This window comes from Canis lupus, chromosome 12 (genome assembly GCF_048164855.1).
Source record: "Canis lupus baileyi chromosome 12, mCanLup2.hap1, whole genome shotgun sequence".
In the NCBI taxonomy this organism is placed as follows: Eukaryota; Metazoa; Chordata; class Mammalia; order Carnivora; family Canidae; genus Canis; species Canis lupus.
Genome location: NC_132849.1, coordinates 24,675,095 through 24,695,837, shown reverse-complemented (window position 1 = coordinate 24,695,837; position 20,743 = coordinate 24,675,095). Strand labels below are relative to the sequence as shown.

Genomic DNA, 20,743 nt, shown 5'->3' with positions numbered 1-20,743 from the left:
GAGAGATCCCTAGGTTTTGAAGGGAATGAATGGTAAAGAGCCCATGACAGTCCCCATGTCGAAGAGAGGGGGCCAGATATGCACCAGCCCAGTCAGGCTGCTCTGCTGCCTTGCCTCTCTTCTCCTTGCCCCAAACCTAGAGTCTCAGAAACCTAATAGGGAGAGGGGAGGGTTGATTTACCATATACCCTCATCAACACTAAAGCCTTTAGACCTGCAACAGACCTGGGCAGGGAAAGGGGAAGCTTTCACTTTAAAAGAAGTTTAGAGTTTGATTATTAAAGATCATTTATAGGGTTGAAGTGACAAGATGTGTTTGTTTTAATTATTTGAGAATGACCAGAAAATTCAGAGGTCTGCTCAAAATTTTGTCCAGGGGCAGGAAGAAACCAGCTCCCAGCAGGGAATGCAAAGACAGTTATTAGTTAGAAATAAAGATGCTACTGGTTGGACTCTTATAAGTCCTGCTTCTTTACCATCCAGTAATAATTAATTTGTGCCCATGCTTCTTTTTAAACTAAAGAAACAGATAACTATGAAGATTGGACCATGAGCCCTGTGAAATCTGGAACAGTACTGTATTCATCTTGTATCCCCAGAAGCTAACTTGGTCTGCAGCTCACAGTATGTCTTCATTAAGGTCTGCAGGGTGAAACCAATACCACATAGAGCCTCCTGACATAATACACGTAGCAGACCCAGTTTATGTAGTTCTAAGCAAAAGAACAAATAAAAGCTGAAGCTTTTCGCTTTTAATATCATAAGTAAACTGTTTCCAGTTTTCTTGTCGGTACTCCAAGAGATGTGCTCAAGAATGTCTAAAGCAGCACAAAGCCAAAACCTAGACTTTATATATATATATATATTCATTTATTTATGAGAGACATACAGAGAGAGGCAGAGACATACTCAGAAGGAGAAGCAGGCTCCATGCAGGAAGCCCAATGTGAACCCAATCCCAGGACCCGGGATCACGACCTGAGCCAAAGGCAGATGCTCAACAACTGTGCCATCCAGGCTTCCCAACAGTGATATATTAATTAATAGAAAGATTATGGGGGGAGGGGCAAAGGAAGAGGAAGAGAGAATCTCCATCAGGTGCCCGGCTGAGTGTGAACCCTGAGATCATGACCTGAGCTGAAACCAAGAGTTGGACACTTAACTGACTGAGCCATCCAGGCCCCCTGAATTTCATTTTATATTCTTTGAGATAATGTTTATAAATCTTCCAAAAGACACAAAGAAATCAAAAGTAGTATATAGATTTTCTCCGGCTTTGGGAGACTCAAATTGGGAACCACTGATTTAAGAGTAAAACAGACAAAAGGCACATTCCAAACCTCAGATTCTTCTACCTTTCTCCATGTCACCTGAATGATGTTTTAGTAAGATTTGTGTGTATTCTTTAAAGCCTGACCACTTCTGTGAAAACTCAACCAAATCTTTCGGGTCTTGGATTTCTCATGTACACACATACCCTGTCCTGGTACCCAGCAATTACCCCTCTTGACCAAGTAACCCAGATATGGACCTAACCCTGGCTGCCACAGTGTTTTTCCTAGGACAGACCTTAATTAATGGCCACTCCTTAACAACAAACAGGAAAATACCAGGAAAGATAATCCATTTTGCCAATATCATCTGTGTTATAGTACAATGTGCCCTAATGACTGAAGTTGGGATCATTGGCTAACATCAAGTAGTTTATTCTGGTGTTATATAATTATATTATAATGGTTTATTTACCTGACTATCCACCTGTTAACCATGAGCCCCATTAGGGTAGGGATCCAGTCTTGTTCTTTGTATCTTTAGCTCTGAGCATAACATTTAGTATGTTTTTGGAATAAAGAGATGAGTAAAAAATTTCATTTGGAGTTTGTGAAATGATCTCTTGGACAACTTCTCCAGGGACACTCTTAGGTCATTGATTAACCCAAAGAAACCTGCTCAGGCAACACAAGGTTCTCTGACTTTTCACATCAGTGTAAACATGTACAGAGGCAGGGACACGTGTGCGCACCCAAAAATGAAACAATGCTGAAACCAAGAATCCCTCAGCACCTTGGGTACTTAACCACTTAATTCTTTACCAAATACTCTACCTTAATCTCTGAGACTTACACTCTTCAGTCAAGATATAAGCTGGATTGGTCAGCCAATTATGATATCTTTCTTGTTTCTTGCTCTGGTTCCCTGATATTTTGAGGTTATAGTTTGTTTTTAAGTATATCCTTTTAAATTAATGGATAATCTTCACTACAGAAAATATCATAGGTTGCTTTATAAACTTACCTTGGAAAGATAACTCTTTTGGATTCTAAATATGCCTCTAGACACTTTTGAATTTGGTCAAGTAATGCATTATTATTTTGAAAAGTTTCCAGAAGTCCTGTTTGTTGGGGGGGAGAAAAGATACTGGTTATATTGTGTTAAAATAAATAGGAGATACAATTTTAAGTGGAAGTAAAATATGACATTAGCATTCTTCAAAGCTTTGGTTTTATTTGAGAAGAAATCTAAATTGGGGGAAGTTGGCTAACAATATTAACTATTACTTTTAATAACATGATCTAATATTAATTTCAGTATTTACCACAGACAGACAAGTATTCAACCTGAAACATTTTTTATTTTTTACCTGACACCCCCCACTTTTAAGGGGCTGGGAATGCATGAACCAAAGCCAAACCCAAGCACAAACCGTTCTGTGTGCTAAGTACAATGTCATCTTGGGTCTTCACCTTTGTTCTTCTGCCTTTCATACCCTCCTTCAGATTTGCACACGTGTCTCATTCCTTCTTTCCTAATACTTTCTGCTCAAAAGCCACTCTGTCAAAACAGCCCTCCATCAAACACACACACACACACACACACACACACACACACACACACACACAGCAGCCCCCAGCTGTTCTGCAGCCCCTTATGCTATTTTCCTTCATAGCTTCATCATCACCTGAAATGACATATATAGATCCGCACTTCTTTCTCTGAAATCCCTATGGCCAGATATATTTAAGAATCACATATATTTTTTAAATTTCAAAAGCTTTTACATAACAAGTCCAGTGGAGACTGCAGCAGTACTCTGTAATCACACACATTAATATTTTTGCAGCAAAAGATTTGAATATGCATGTGGTAGGCAGAATAAAGTACTCTCAGGGATGTCTGTGCCCTATTCCCCAGAACCTGAGAATATGTTAGTTTATATGGAAAAAGGAAGTTGGGAGATGTGACCAATGATCATGGGATGGGGAGGCTATCTTGGATTATCTAGTGTGCCCAATGTAATCACAGGGGTTCTTCTAGGAGGGAGGCAAGAGGGTCAGAGACAGAGCAGGAGATGTTAGGACAGAAGCAGAGGCTGAAGTGATTCAGTTGCTGGCTGGAAGATGGCTAGGAGTCAAGGAATGTGGGTGACCTTCCGAGGCCCAAAGTTTAAAAGTTTTCAATTCTGTTCACACCATATAGTTTTTCCTTTCTGTTTCTGCTTTTACGTAAGACTCTTTGGGCAAAGAGCATAGCCCATCAGGCTGCTTCTGCTTGACAGGGAAGCTATCTGGAGGTATTCACCAGGAAAGGTCATATGTTGCAGAACAACAAGCAAGCTTGCTGAGGCTTTGATAAAGTTCAATAACCATGTATATGCATGCACCAAAGCATTGATTCCACATCCCTAGAAACAGAACTTATTAAAACACATTTCAACCTTGAGATTAGAATCATAATTTGTGGTAATATTTTTAAATGTTTTTCATGAATTAATGAAAGATAAAATGTGAACATTTTTATGGTTACAAGTCTGTGAGAGCTTTAGCAGACTAGGTCACCTGGATGTGAATATATGTCTTGTAGTCAAATTGTGTCATGCAAGCATCACTGATTCTCTGTGGCAGGAACCGAATTATGAAAGCAGCAAAAAGAATCAGATTCTTGGGTGTCAAAACTATGAACTCAGCTGACAGGTAATAATAACAATGATAATAATTAACAACAACCACAACAACAGTGTTCAATTCACATTGCTCAGGAAGAGTGTCAGATATGCTACAAATATTCCTGGTCATCAATGATGACAAGAATCAAGGATTGAGTGTACCACATATTGTCAGGATCTTACAGGTGTTAATCATTTTAGATGGTTGTAAAGTCTTTTAGTTTGTTTTTTTAAATTTTTGTTTTATACCTGGTTGAGTAGCTGCTCGAAGAGCATTAGGCAACCGGTTCACCTTCCTCATGATTTCTTTCCATGACTTATCCACTTGAAGGAACATCTTAGCTTCGGCAGGCAATTGCCTCTGAATATCTGGAGCATTAAAAATACTTTCTAGGTATAGCCAATTTCTTTGGCAGTTCAGCCACTCTTCCTAGAGGAAAAATACAGGCATAACCAAATTTTTAATCCTGAACTGAAAACATAGTCACATTAAAAATAATTACATGGGGACTCACTATATCTTTTTCATTTTGGGGACTTCTCACAGGTTCTTTGAGATGAAACCTCCTTAAAAGGTCCAAGACTCCCTGCAGCCTAATTTCAACCCATGTTATACTAGGCAGAATTATGAGTCTACCATCTCCCCCCATTTATATCTATATTCTTCTCTCTCTCTTTTTAGAAAAGAAATATGATTCATTTCTCATTCTTCAATCAGAGAAGTAAAATTTGCTTGTGACAGAACATGCAGTAGGTACAGAGGACTGGAGGAAGAAGAAAATCACCCGCTGCCTCTCCCCTTAGAGGTAGTCACTATTATTGAAGAAACCAGAAATGCACTGTCAGAATGGTAATTCTCATTGTCTTCTCTACGTCCTGCCATTGCATGTGTAGGCCCAACGTCTGTGAAAATTTCTCTCTTCTCATTCTGGATTTAGGGGTTATGCCTGAGAACTGATGTCACAACCACTCCAGACAGTTAATTCTTTAGAAAGTCCTATTTGGCACTTTTTAAAAGAACCCTCTATGAAAACATTACTTTGCTCTGTAGTCCCTCTCTTCATCCGGCCCACTCATCAGTAGAGGAGGCTGGACAGGGTCAGATTATAAGGTGTTCATCAAAGAGGGTAGATTCCTGAAAATGATCTCTATGACACAAGGTTGGCACAAATTATCTTTTCCTACTTAGTGCCTTTATTATTTCCCAGATAACCTTTCATATTAGAATATTTAGAAATCTAAACATAATTAAATCAAGCTAAAAATCTGATGTCTAAGAAAGAGATAGGCTGGGAACAAAGTAAGTCAGTGTAAGTGGGTTCTTTGTTCTACTATGGGATAGTCTGAGCTAGAATAAAATAAAAAGGAAAGGTGTACCACAAGGAAGGGCACCAAGCAGACTTCAAGCAACACTGCATGTTTTTCCAATAAATATGAGATTGTTGTGGCACTGTGAAAGGTGGTCTAAAAGCTTGAATGATTGAGGCTTAGAAGCCAGTGTGTTCCCTACCTGAGCTTAATGTTGTTGCCAGCAAGGTTAAAGCCAGTTAATAAGTTACCAAAGCTGCATTTTCGGATGGAAATTGGCTGAGGAGGGCAAGTCACTGGATTGTATGCACAGGAAGACTGTTATTACAGATACTAATTCTTCTCATTGATAAGAAGACTCTTTCTTTTCCAGTTATGAAGTTATAATATCAACTGACTGAGGTACTTAGGGAGAGGAAGAAAATGGTACAGGGGGAATGAGAGTAGGGAAAGGCAAGGGCTCATGTTCTAAGGAGGAAAAACTCTTGGAGCCTCTCTGTTTTTTTAACTGAATGGTTTCAGACATTGGTGACAGGGTTCAGTCACTGACAGCCCAAGTTCACTGACTCATTTCAAGAGCTGAATGATTTCAAAAGCTCTGGTCTCAGGAGAAGATTAAATTTTCATAATGGGATAGTGGTCACTTTTAAAACACAGAACAAAAAATGTTTTTATCTTAATAATTAATTAATACTCAAAATGCTATCTTGAATCATGATACCTATCAGTGCTTCCCTTCATCTAGACCTGCTTCTAGAACTCCATTATAAAATCTTTTCAGGCATGTGTTAGGTTTCTGTGAAAATTTTGCTTAAATGTAAACTTCATCCCATGCTGATGAGTTTTGTCTTGATAAAACTATAGATTTATAAATAAACAAAAAATGTGGGCAACATATAGGAGCTGAAGATGACCTCCAGCTGACAGCCAGCAAGAAACTGAAGCACTTAGTCCCAAAATTGTGAGGAAATAATTTTTGGCAACAACCTGAGTGAGCCTGAAAGTAGATCCTCCTTGAGTTGAACCTCTGATGAGAACCAAGCCCTGCCCCACATCTTGATTGAACTTTTGTGAGACCCTAACTAGGAGACTCAGTTAAGCCACATATGAACTCCTGACCCACAGAAACCGAGGAATAATAAATATAGACTGTTCATTTCACCAAATTTGTGGTATTTTGTTTCATGGCAATAATAACTAATACAAGAGAGATAGCAAAATCATATAAAGAAGAGTGCTATATATTTGCATTTTTCTTACATTCTGAATATAACAAAATGTCAACAATTAAATCTTATCTCTAAACTACATCATACTTTAGTGACTAAAGAAATGATTTCTAAGGTACCATGGCTCTCCAATTCTCTGAGCACATGAATTGAAATCACCTTCGCTCACCAGTGTCTGATTAAATAAAGCAAGTTGTTTCTGCCAGTCATCCACTCGAGTTTTCAATGGACCAACGTAACGTGATGAGGCAATGGTTGCAATGTTGATGGTGCTGTCATCAAGAAGGACCTTTAAAAAAGAAAACATGCAGCATCCTGTGTTTGTGCTCTCAAAGATAATTACAGATGTTTAATTCCAAGAATCCACTGAAAAGCCAACTTTTTGAATAAATAGCTTAGTTCCACCTACTGTTTCCTACCTACCCACTTCCCTTTCTCATCCACTTCATGATGGCTCACAACCCACTGTGATGTTCTTTCAAATGTCATCAAGAGACTTTTGATTGCCAAATCTTGGCTGTTTCTATACTATTAATGGCACATGATTTTTGTTTGGTTCAATATTCTCCTCCTCTCTCCTCCTACTTTAAGGTATCTGGTACTTCTTTATACCATTTGGTCATGTAGGCCTTTATTTCTCAAAGTACTCAAAACTTGCAAAATTAGGTGTCTTCTCTATCCAATGAAACATCATTTTATCTCAATTATCTTGAAGGCTGAAATTGAACTCATTGATATCAAGCTCAGAACAATTAAAAACCATTTTCCCTCTACCTTCTTCCTTTACTTTTTCTCTAACACTGCAGCTACCCTCACAGACATATGCATTCTAAAAAATGTGTATGTCAATCTAAAGGATTTTAATCACTCTATTTAAATTATAAATTTCTTGAGAGCGAAGCCCCATGACCTAGCATCACTTGGCCTCACACTGCCTGATTTCCATTGTGGGTTTGCTCTCCCATCTACTGCCCAGCATGACATCTGGTCTTGCTCTTCCATGCTACACCTGGCAAAGCCATGTCATCTCTACTTCTGGTGTGGGTACATTCAAATGGGCCAGGACTTTACTTTTTAAAATAGGCCGGAAGACACAGATCCTTTTGGTAAACAAATGTGTCTTTGAATTTTATTTTATTTTATTTTATTTTATTTTATTTTATTTTATTTTATTTTTTTAAGTTTTTTTTTTTTTAATTTTTATTTATTTATGATAGTCACAGAGAGAGAGAGAGAGAGGCAGAGACACAGGCAGAGGGAGAAGCAGGCTCCATGCACCGGGACCCTGACGTGGGATTCGATCCCGGGTCTCCAGGATCATGCCCTGGGCCAAAGGCAGGCGCCAAACCACTGCGCCACCCAGGGATCCCGTGTCTTTGAATTTTAAATCACTAAGAATATTGCAAATACATAGGTTAGATTTCTTTCTTTCCTTTCTTTTTCTTTCATTTCTTTTTCTTTCATTTCTTTTCTTTCTTTCTTTCTTTCTTTCTTTCTTTCTTTCTTTCTTTCTTTCTTTCTTTCTTCTTTCTTTCTTTCAAGATTTTATTTATTAGAGAGAGAGCATGAGCAGGGAGGAAGAGCAGAGGGAGAGGGAGAAGTAGGCTCTCTCTGCGTAGGGAGCCCCATGTAGGGATCAATTCCAAGACCTCAGTATCATGACCTGAACCAAAGGTAGATGCTTAACCAACTGAGCCACCCAGGCGCCCCAGATTTATTTTCTTTTGTTGTTCATAGAGCATGGCCATCTACTCCTAATCTTAAAAAATTCAAGTGAACTTAGTTTTTTAGTGTGCTATCAATTTGAAATGCTTGCTCGTGTTTCTCTGCCTCATTTAAATGGTTTGAAATGCTCTTCATTCTCGTCTATATATGTCAAATCTCATTTACTCTTTAAGGTCCAGCATGTCTTTGCCGGTCTAGCAAGGATTCTGTGATCACTTCAGCCATAAATTATCTCTTGTTTTTCAAAATTCTTTTTAGATTTATTTACTTATTTATGATAGACATAGAGAGAGAGAGATAGAGGCAGAGACACAGGCAGAGGGAAAAGCAGGCTCCATGCCGAGAGCCCGATGCAGGACTCGATCCTGGTACTCCAGGATTGCACCCTGGGCCAAAGGCAGGTGCTAAACTGCTGAGCCACCCAGGGATCCCCTCTTGTTTTTCAAAATTCTTCAACTGTTAGCTATAGGATTATAATATTAATATATATATATATTTATATATATATAGCTTTGCTAAATACTTTATGTATTAGCATCCCTGTCAATTATTCATATTCATATTTTACCTTTCTAATTAGATTTTTTCTTATTTACTAACTCTTATATTTCATTCCTTCACCATAATTTCTCATAGGAGATTCAGGAGTAGGTCTGACCAATATTTCCCATGGGTTTTCTTTTCTTTTCATTTTTTAAAAAAGATTTTATTTATTTATTCATGAGAGACAGAGAGAGAAAGAGAGAGAGAGAGAGAGAGGCAGAGACACAGGCAGAGGGAGAAGCAGGCTCCAAGCAGGGAGCCCGATGTGGGACTCAATCCCAGGACACCAGGATCGCACTCTGGGCCATAGACAGGTCCTAAACTGCTGAGCCACCCAGGGGTCCCCTCCCATGGGTTTTCAACAACCCAGTAACCTACCTGTATGTCATCAGTGCCACCCAGGATAAACACATCTTTGGAGTCACGATGAGGGAGAATGACGAATTCAGTTGTTTTCCAAGAATCTTCCACCTTAGAAATAATTCAAGTTTTAGAATACCTAAATTCATTTGTGTTTACTCAACAAATGCATATAGAATAAAATAAGTGAAAACTCCATAATTATCCCATTCTCCTCTTTCCTGCCTTTAAAATTCTTAAAATTCTCTTCTTGATTAAATGATACAGATATGCTAAATTTTATTGATGAGCATTCATACATATGAATAATTTGATATGTTAATGTGTATCCCTTACCACTTTATGTTTTAAAAATAAGGAAAATATTTCTTTTTACTCAAGTGATTTGTAGCTATGTGTGTATTTTTAGGGTAAGGAGGTAAGTAGCTTAAGTAGGGAAGTTTCTTTAATGTCTTTTTTTAAAGATTTTATTTATTTATTCATGAGAGAGAGAGAGAGAGAGAGAGAGAGAGAGAGGCAGAGTCACAGGCAGAGGGAGAAGCAGGCTCCTTGCAGGGAGCCCGACATGGGACTTGATCCCTGGTCTCCAGGGTCACACCTTGGGCTGAAGGTGGCGCAAACTGCTGAGCCACCTGGGCTACCCATCTTTAATGTCTTGTAACATTTCACACTGTTAGTTCTATCTGGTAGTTTGAAAGATGGTGTATTTTGGTATAAAAGTTTTTCCATAGAATGTGGTTTTTTATAGAACTATGCAAATTTCAAACTTCGTTGTCATCAAAGTGGGTTGTAAGCTAAGTAGAAAGAAGATAATGATAAAACTGCTACTGATAATAATAATGGTAATAAATGAAAGGAAAAAACAGAAGGATAACTGATAACAAGAGGGTGAGAGCTGCAATGCTGAAACCCATCTAGATGAATAAAAAGTTGGTGATCTTCACACTGAATATGAAAACCTTTACATTCCGTGATCTTCAGAACACATTTTTCAGGTTTACCTTTTTAAGAATTGTTTCCAAGGCAGCTTCTCCAGAAGCTTGTCCAGAAATGTCCTGGATTTCTTGACCAAAGTCAAAAACATGCAACTCGGAGAGCTTCTCCAAGGTTAATGGAATTTCAAGGTCCACTAAGGAGGCATCAACTGTTTGTTCAATAGCTGCCCAATGTCTTGGCTTCAAAGTTGGGTTCCTCAAGTCAATGATAACTGGAAGCTGGAAAGCAAACATTCTTAAAGACACCATGTTTTTTATCTTTTTTTTTGACCATAGATATACAAGTTTATTTCTTTTTAAATATTTGTTTATTTATTTATTTTATTTAACATATAGTATATTATTAGTTTCAGGGGTAGAATTTAGTGATTCATCAGTTGCATATAACACTCAGTGCCTATAATATCAAGTGCCCTCCTTAATGTTCATCACCCAGTAACCCCCTCCCCCTCCCCACCTCTCCTATCTTAAAAACATAGCTCAAGATTTCTGTTTCAATTTAGGAATGTAGAGAACTGGAAAGAACACCACTTGTACTCTTACAAAAAAGGAGTACTCTGTCCATCAAAAAAATTGAGGTTGCAGGGCAACCAACTAACTCAAAATTTGGGGAAAGACTGGTATCTGTGAATTTCTCCAAAGTAAAAAAAAATAGGACTTGAGAATTTGCTTACCTAGGACAGATGCTTTGGGTTACTATTTAAGCTAGTAGGAAAATTCAGCTAAATTTTAAAAATAAATTGCTAAGGAGTGAGCATAGGGTAGCATGAGAGTGTGAAGTCCCTGGGGGCTACAAATATTGAGGTGTTCACAGGGAAGATTGGGGAGTATCCTAAGAAAGTGAACCTTATGAGCTGGCTTGGAGAGGGACATAGCAGTCAGGATTGTAAAACTAATCAGCCCATTTTTCCTAGTTTCCCTAGAGAACAAAAGACTTAATGTCAGGGAAACGAACAAAAAATACTGTCATTTCAAGGCATTGTGATAGATAACCCATTGTAGATTTCTGTATATACTGGGAGAAATAGGCTGGGAAAATAAAAGTTCTACTTGTGGAAGAGGGAAAGAAAAACATCTAAGCTCATTACTACAACTAGAGGAGGGGCAGGAACACCTGTGAAGGTAAGCAATCTGAGAACAAGGAACATAGTGCCTTGCTAAGATAGAGGCTTAGAACACAAGAGAATGACCCTCATTTCTCTCATCGGGCTAACAAATATTGAATAAAAATAACAGTGGAATATAGACTGATTAGTTGCAGAGACAGATTCTCTCCAGGGACAATATAAAGGGAGGACCCAAGGCCAGAGAGAAACAAAAATTGAAAAAAAAAATCTTTGGCAAATGAGCCCAAACCATAAACACAAGGTATCAAAAGAATAATTATTTGAAGGCTGTAGTAGACTGAAGGTAACCATAGCAACATTAAACCTCAAATGTAGCCCAATTCCTTACTAGATTTAACATAACATGCCAAGCCAAAAAACAAGTAGGAGGAAAGGTATGTTCATCTCCAGGCATAAAAATTATTTACTTCAGTATCTATTGTACTATATCAAAATGTCTGGCTTTCAATAAAAATTTAAGAACTGTATAAAAAATTAAGATAAACATACACTAATGAGACAAGAAAAGTAGAACCAGACTAAGATATGGTACACAATATTGAAATTAACAGGGAATTCAAAGTGATTTTAACTAATATGTTAGTAGCTCTAATTGAAAACATAGGCAACATACAAGATCAGATGAGAAATGTCAATAGAATGATGATGGAAACTATAATTAAAAATTAAATAAATGTTAGAGTGGAAAGAGACAGCAAGAGAGATAATGCTTTTGATGACCTTGACAGAGCTAAGGAATCTGTGAACTGGAAGATAAGGGAGTAGAAATTCCCTACATTGACACACAAGAAAAAATAGTAGAAAAACAAACAAACAAACCCAAACAACCAAAAACCAAAATCCAAAAGCACGGACAGAGCACCCAAAAGCTATAGGACAATATCAAATGGTCTAAAATATGCAATACAGGGGATCCCTGGGTGGCTCAGCGGTTTCACGCCTGCCTTTGGCCCAGGGCGCAATCCTGGAGTCCCGGGATCGAGTCCCGCATGGAGCTCCCGGCATGGAGCCTGCTTCTCCCTCTGCCTGTGTCTCTACCTCTCTCTCTCTCTCTCTCTCTATGTCTGTCATAAATAAGTAAATAAATCTTAAAATAAAATAAAATATGCAATACAAATCTCAAAGAGAAAAAAAAATGGCTACATTTCCCCCCCCAAATTAGACAGACACCAAACCACAAATCCAAGAAACTCAGAGAACACTAAGCAGGATAAATACAATCTGTAAACAACAACAACAACAACAACACACCTGGGCATATCACATTATAAACTGACAAAAATGAAGAAAAAGAAATAATCTTGAAGGCAGTCCCCCAAAATATACATTATCTACAGAAGAACAGGGACAAGAACCACAGCAGAAAGAAATCATGCAAGCAAGAAAGCAATACAAGGATACTTTTAAATTGCTAAAAGAAAAAACAAAACGGGATGACTTCGGATGAGAAGTTTAAATGATCATTTATATTATCATTCAAGGGGCGCATGTATGGCTGAGTTGGTTAAGCATCTGCCTTTGGCTCAAGTCATGATCTGTTTCTCCTTCTCCTTCTGCCCCTCCCCCTGCTTGTGCTCTCTCTCATTCACTTGCACTCTCTCTCTCAAATAAATAAAAATTTTTAAAAATAATAATCATTCAAAATAAAGGATAAAAACTTTCTCAAAACAAAAATTTAGGGAATTCATTATTAGCATACCTACTCAATAAGAAATATTAAAGACAGTTCTTTAGGCAATGAGTCAGAATCTTACATCCCTATAAAGAAATAAAGAACACTGGAAATGGAATAAAGCAAAATAAATTTCATTTTGTTTCCTATTTTGATTGTCCTGAAAGATGATTATATAAGATAAAAATAGTAGTAATATATTATGCATATAGTATTTGTAAAGGTAAAATACAAAAATACCCCAAATGATAAGGTATATCAAAGGGACACAGAAATCATCTGAGAGAGCTTTCAATGACCAAAGTTGTAATGATTTAGCAATAAATTGCAAACAATAAAGTTGCACTATAATCCAAATTATAAAATAAATATCCATGAGTTCATATTGACATAAATAAACAACTGAATGGATGGATGGATGAGTTAGAAAGACACATAAGCAAAAATAAATAAATAAAAAGAAAGATAAGCAAACAGATAAATCTATACAGAAAGATACAAATTACCAACATCAACAATGAAAAAGGGAACAGCACTTCTGAGCCCATATATTTTTTTAAAAAATTTATTTATTTTAGAGAGAGAGAGAGAGAGAGTGAGAGAGTGTGAGTGGGGGGAGCGGCAGGAGAGAATCTTCACAGACTCTCCGCTCCGTGGAGTCCGATGCTGGGCTCCATCCCATGACCCATGAGATCATGGCTTGAGCCAAGAAACCAAGTGTCAGAAGCTTAACTGACTGACCCAGGTGCCCCAAATCCTACATACTTTTAAAGGATAACAAAGAAATAATATGATCAACTCTGTGTCTATAAATTTATTAATTTGGATGAAATGGACCATTACCTTGAAAAATACACTATGAAACCCTCTCAAGAAGAAATAGATTATCTGAACAATTCAATATGTACTAAAGAAATTTAATTTGTAGTCAAGAGCCTTCCAAAAAACAACAACAACAACAACAACAACAACAAAAAACTTCAAGCTGAAATGGCTTCACTGGTGAATTTTACTAAGCATTTAAAGAAGAAATATTAATTCTATACTATTTCCTTCAGAAAATAGAAGAGGAAGGAACCCTTCCCAACTCATTTTAATGTACAAAAAAGTCCATAAAATTAAAAACTGAATTTAGTAAGATCACAAGATATAAGATCAATATGCAAAAATCAATAGTATTCAACAGTGTTCTGCTATATAGTAGCAATGAACAATTGGAATTTAGAATTAAAAAATATTATTTAGGATAACATAAAAAGTAGTTATAAAACAAAATACATGCAGAATCTTGTATCAAAACTACAAAGCTTCAATGAAAAAAAATAAAAGAAGACTTAGTTAAATGAAGAGATAGGCTATGCTGGTGACAGATTGGAAAACTCAGTCTGGTGAAGTAGTCAGTTCTCTTCAAATTGATCTATATATTCAACACAATCCTTCAAAAATTCCCGGCAATTTTTTATACATTTCAACAACCTAATTCTAAGATTTATATGGAAAGGTAAAGGTATTAGAATAGACAAAACAATTGTGAAAAAGAATATTGAATTTGGAGGACTTAAACCTATTTGACTTCAAGACTTACTAGCTATAGTTATCAAGACAGTATAGTATTGGTGAAAGAATAGACTTACAGAACAACAAAACAGAATAGAGTCCAGAGATAGACTAAAAAATATAGTCCTCTGACTTTTGACAAAGGTGCAAGGGCAGCTCAATGGAGAAAGGATAGTCTTTTCCAATAATGGTGCTGTATTGAGTGATATACATATGTAAAAAATGTACACCTTGATACATACCTAATATTTTATGCAAAATCACTCAAAATAAATCATAAACCTTAATGTAAAAAAAAGCCAGAACTATAAAACTTCTAGAGAAAAATACAGGAGAAGTTTGTCAAAACATTTTTAGATATATACAAAAAGAGAATCCATAAAAGCAAAGAATATAAATTGGACTTTATTCAAATTAAAACCATTTGCACTCTGAAAGCCACTGGTAAGGGATTGAAGAGACAAGCCACTGACTGGAAAAAAATATTTTCAAGTTACATATTTGAAAAAAGAGTTGGATCCAGATTACAAAAAAGAACACTTAAAACACAATAATAACAAAAGAAGCAACCTAATTAAAAATTGGGTTAAGAGCCAAGCAGACATTTCAGGAAAGAAGATAAAAGGATGGAAAAAAGACATTGAAAATAAGATACTCCACTGATTAGTCACTGGAAAAATGCAAATGTGACTGCCATGAGATACTTCTATACATTTACTGGAGTGACTGAAATGAAAACCAAACCCAATGACACAAAAAACTTCCCAAATAATAATGAGTGCTGGGAAGAATGAGGAACAACTAGAATTCTCACACATAGCCTGTGGGAAGGCAAAATGTTACAGTCCTTTGAAAAACTTTCTTATAAACATATATTTACCATGCCACGGGGTAGTAATCCCACTCCTAGTCATCTACTCAAGTGAATTAAAAGCTCATGTTCACTTGAACAGTTATATACGACTGTTGAGAGCAGCTTATTAATAATCAGTATAAAACTGGTCACAAGCCAAATGTCTTTTTACAGGTGAATGGAAAAACCAATTGGTGATAATCCATATAATGGGATAGTACTCAGCAATAAAAATTAACGAACTATTGGTTCACCTAACAACATGGAAGAATCTTTTTAAAAATATATTACAATTCACAGAGATGTGAATTGTATCTAATTCACATTATCTAATTTTAGAACTATCTAATTTTAGAACTATCACTATCTAATTACCCTGAAAGGAAACCCTATACCCTTTAGCTATCATCACCCATTTCTCCCACTCCATAGTACCCTGTAACCACTAATCTACATTCTCTCTCTATGGATTTCTCTATTCTAGACATTTCATATCTATGATATCATGTAGCTTTTCTGTGATTGGCTTCTGAATGTATTTTAAATGCATTTTTCTGGGTGAACACTGCTAGACCCAAAATGCTACATATTGTATTATTCCAGTTATATCATATATAAAATGAAGAACTTTAGGGACAGGAAACAGGTTAGTGGTTGCCTGGGCTCGGAAGGAAGGAGAGGCTGACTACAAAGAATAGCATATGGGAACTTGGGGGCAATGAAACTATTCTGTACAGTACTGTTATGTTTTATACATGACACTACCCATTTGTAAAAACCCATAGAACTGTATACCACAACAAATGACTTCTACTATATGCAAGGTTTTTTTTAAAAAAAGATTTTATTTATTTATATGAGGCGGGGAGCAGCGGGAGAGGCAGAGGGAGAAGTAGACTCCCCAGTGAGCAGCAAGTCCTCTGTGAGTCCTGGTCCCAAGCCCCCAGGATCATGACCTGAATGGAAAGCAGATGCCCAAGTGACTAAACCACCCAGGCGTCCCTATGTGCAAGTTTTTTTTTTTTTAATCAACCACAACTCTGAAGGAATGCAAAACAGAACAGAATGTGACATATAAATTTGTTTACAGTCTTATAATCACATTAAGGGCAAATGAAGAAGAAAGAGGTTAACAAAAGAAACTTTGAGAAAGTGTTTTGACTAGATACTATAACACTAAAGAGGGAGAGGTTGCAAAAAATGTTCTTCTAGGGGAAAATTTGCTTCTTGTTGTACCTGAAGTTTTGCTTACTTTTCCTACCCATGCCTTTTAGTCCTTTATCTCATCTTTTAAAAAAATCTAAAATTGCTTACAAGGATAAAGCCATAACCCTTTTCATTCCCATTTCAAGTACTGGTTTAGCAGTGATAAGTTTCAAAGAGCCATCCTTGCACACCTATGGCAGGGCTTCCTGACCTTCAAGTCATGGCATATTTGGAAAATGGCCTGTTTATTTGGTGCACTATAAAAAGGCAAGGCTGCCCTGGCCTCATCTGGTTGTCCAAGGCTGAGCAGATTGGTATCTTGGCATCCCTACAACCTGAATTTCTGCACTAAGTTCCCTACCACTCAGGAAAGTCTTACTCTGGGAAACTCTTACTCTGAATGCCCCTTGAACCAAGGTATTCAATTGCATGGTTTGGCCAGTTGAAGACAGGGATGCAGTCTGCCCCTCAAAAAACTGAATTTGTCTATTCTTTCTCTTCTCTCTGCAAAGCTGACTAATGTGAACAGTGAAGGATTCCTGACTTTAGTCTCATTAGCATTGAGTAGTAATGGGCTGATCTGGAGTTTTTGAAATAATTTCTACCAAACTTACCTTTTCTTTCATTTTCTCCACCTTTTGTTTTAGCTGGGGAACTACACTGTTGGGTGGCAAGCCTTTTTCCAATTGAGTCACAAATTTGGCATATTTAGAAACTTGACTATTTAGGAATTCTGGGTCCAGGCAGTCAAATTTGGACTATAAAAATTAGAAAGAAAAAAAAGATAGATGATAAAGGCAAGCTTTAAATTGTAAAATTTTTTCCTTCACTCAGATTTTACAGTAGTTAAATTCTTAATTGAAGTCAGCTCTCTACTTTTGGAAATGACCTTACTTATTAAGATTGCTAGTAGTATACCAGGCATCACTTGCTTATTCCTTTCATGTTCTTGTCTCCCACATTATCAAATGTAGTATTGGAATCCCTGTAATTTATTCCTGAGAGCCAACTCTTATAAGGAGACAAATAGCTACTTCTTACTCTTGCTAACAGAACTTTCTCACCCAATAGTCTCCTATTACTTGGTTATGTACCCCTTTAACATAAATTATTTAAAGGTGTATCCCAATATATACATGTATCTATAAATATATTTCTCAGTCATAGAAACAGAGAAAGACAAATACTGTATGATCTCATTTACATATATAATCTAAAACAAAACAAAATGAGATGAAAAGAAACTGAAAGATACAGAGAACAGACTGGTGGTTGCTAGAGGTAGGGGTGGGAGGTAGGTAAAATGGATGAAGGAGTAAGAAGATATAAACATCTAGTTACAAAATAAGTCATGGGGTGTAAGGTATAGTATGGTGACTATACTGTATTGCATATTTGAAAGTTGCTAAGAGAATAGATCTTAAAAGTTCTCATCATAGGAAAAAAGTTTTTGTAATTACATACGGCAATGGATGTTAACTAGACTTACTGTGGTGATCATTTCACAATATAAACAAATATTCAATTGCTACGTGGTACACCTGAAACTAATGTGTTATGTGTGACTACATATAAACCTTCATTTTTTTTTTCTTTCTAGGTTCAACATTTCCTTTCTGTCCTCTAATGCATCTTTTTGTATGTTTCCTATGATGAAATCATCCCATTTTTGGAAGCTTCTCTTCTAAACTATGGTAGTAATCAGAGAGCTCTCTGAGCTTTTTCTTTATACCTCAGGAGCATTTCCTATTTCTAAGATAAGTGACAAAGGAGTTATACAAGAGCACTTAAAATTATTTGATATTATAGCATATATTTGTTTTCTCTTTTCCTCATCAAAAGGTAAGTTCTATGAGGGTTTGAACTGTGTTGTTTTTGGTCTCTAGTGGTATGCCCAACACTTAGAACATTATCTGGGAAACATTTTCTGTGTTACTGGTGTTTAAACCAGACATGTGACTTCTGATTACAGGTATCAGCATGAGTAGGCTGAGTGAGCAAGTGTAAAACAATATTTGTGAAGTTGATGGTATTTCTAACATGATCATATCACACTTGACAGAAGAGATGATCATCTAGCCTGCCTTCTAGAAGGCTGACCCTCATCAAGGTTTGAATATATGGGTAGATCCTAGAAGCCAAAATCTATGGCTACGATTGGAAGTTGGCCCCCTAACTGGTAATTTACTGTTGAGCTCTTAAGGAAAGATCCTAGATCTCATTACTTGGATTCTATTCTATTCTATTACAGTCAATGAAATAGCTTCCTTTTTTTTTTCTTTTTTTCAAAACAGAACAGAAACCTAAGTTAACAGAAATATAAGGTGTGGAGATCACAAATAAAATCCTACGATCTTCAAGAACACCTGGGTATAGTATATCATGACAAGACTGTTCAGAAGCCAAAAAGCTGTTAAACAACATCCAGTGAGGTCTTTTGATGCTTCCTTCATTTAGCCTTCTTAAATGGAGGACCCAAGAAATCTGCCTTATAATAATGTAGTCTGCTCCACAGTCTGTAGTCTGTGGTATAGAGTGACAGAAAGACCTTTACACATTTCACTGGAAAGCTGTTAACAATTCCCATAAAATTATAACATTGCATATTGTACTGAAGTAGGACTACTTCAGGTTGTTAAAAATCATAATTCATATTATTATGATATTAAGTTTAATTAATAAAAAATGATTTCAGGATTGAGAGGCTTTTTATTTTGTTTTATTTTACCTTTAACCATTCTTGTTGGAGTTGATCCCACTCAGATAAAGAATCCCAGAGCAATTGTTTGAGCTTCAATTCAGCACTAACTTCTTCCAGAGCTTCAAACTTTGATACTTCTACCTTTAAAAATATAATAAGCAAAATTCATTATTTAGTTTTCAGATATAAAGATCTTATATTATTTTCCTATTAGTAATTCTTGATGCAGTGATTACTTAGCAGAATATGGGTGGGTCCTAAGTGGGGAAAGAAAGGGAGAGATAGAAACAAATGAAAAAAATAAATCATAAACCCTATGTATATTCAAATTTCCATTTGAGTGACAAAATATAACTCTTTACACTTCTTTAGAACCTAAATGTTCAGTAAAGACATAAATATCATGAGTGCCATAGGCATTCTTCTTCAAGTTAGATCATATATGCCTGGCCTTTTAGGAAAACAGATGAGTTTTCAGAGGTACTCATTTCCTTTGGGGCATGTATACCAAGATGACAGAAGAGGGAGATGTCTGTATAGTAGCTGGTGGAGGGGATGGGGAGATTTAAAGTACAAAGAACAGCCTGGTTTCTTATCTCTTTGTAACCCTGTGAGCTGTATATAAACCCTGTAGAGAGAAAGACTGAAAGAAAATCTGAAGAAGCTGTTTTCATAGAAGTGTTTTAAAACTGCCTAAGCTTAGAAGCGAACAAACCCCCAGGGAGGTTGTTTGCACAGAAATCATGAACCCTGTGATAAGCTAGGACTTTGAACATTCCATCCAACAACAGCTGAATACACATTCTTTCCAAGTGCATGCAGAACATTCTCCAGGACAGATCATATGATAGGCTACAAAACAAGTCTTAGCAAATTTAAGATTAAAATCCTACCAAGTCACCTTTTCAGTCAGAATGGTATGAAACTAGAAATCAACAAGAGGAGAGCTGGAAAATTTACAAGCATGTGGAAACTAAACAATACACTCTTAAACAACCACTGGGTTAGAGGGGAAATTTAAAAAAACCTTGAAACAATGAAAATTCAGCACACCAAAACTTATAGGATGCTGTAAAAGCAGTTCTGGGAGGGAAGTTTATACCGATAAATGCATATATTTAAAAAATAGAAAGATCTCAAACAATTTTACACATCAAGGAAGTTGAAAAAGAATAAACATCCCAAAATTAGCAGAAGAAGGAAACAAAAATCAGAGTGGAAAAAAATGAAATAGAGACCAGAAAAATAGAAAAGATCAATAAAATTAAGAGCTAGTTTTTCAAAAAAGATAAATAAAATAGATAAACATTTAGCTAGATGAAGAAAAAAAGAGAAGACTTAAATAAAATCAGAAGAAACATTATACCAGATACCACAGAAATACAAAGGATTATAAGAGACTACTATGAATAATTATATGCCGACAATTAAATTTGCCTCACTTAAAAGAAATGGATAAATTCTTAAGAATATAATACCTACCAAGACTGATCAGGAAAAAATAGACAATCTAAACAGACCAAT

The 20,743-nt window shown here is 36.4% G+C and overlaps 1 protein-coding gene across 9 annotated transcripts in view; it reads right to left on the bottom strand.

Moving 5' to 3' along the window:
* The window catches only part of DNAH6 (dynein axonemal heavy chain 6), a 233,560-nt gene that overhangs the window by 150,322 nt on the left and 62,495 nt on the right, over positions 1–20,743 (bottom strand). For all 9 annotated transcript variants that reach the window (XM_072770018.1, XM_072770016.1, XM_072770010.1 and 6 more), the window contains 7 exons: positions 19,247–19,360; positions 17,133–17,276; positions 10,110–10,322; positions 9,127–9,219; positions 6,650–6,769; positions 4,193–4,373; positions 2,296–2,392 (listed from right to left, as the gene is read on the bottom strand). In XM_072770018.1, the coding sequence (XP_072626119.1) occupies positions 2,296–2,392; positions 4,193–4,373; positions 6,650–6,769; positions 9,127–9,219; positions 10,110–10,322; positions 17,133–17,276; positions 19,247–19,360 (962 nt within the window). The remainder of the gene's footprint in view (positions 1–2,295; positions 2,393–4,192; positions 4,374–6,649; positions 6,770–9,126; positions 9,220–10,109; positions 10,323–17,132; positions 17,277–19,246; positions 19,361–20,743) is intronic.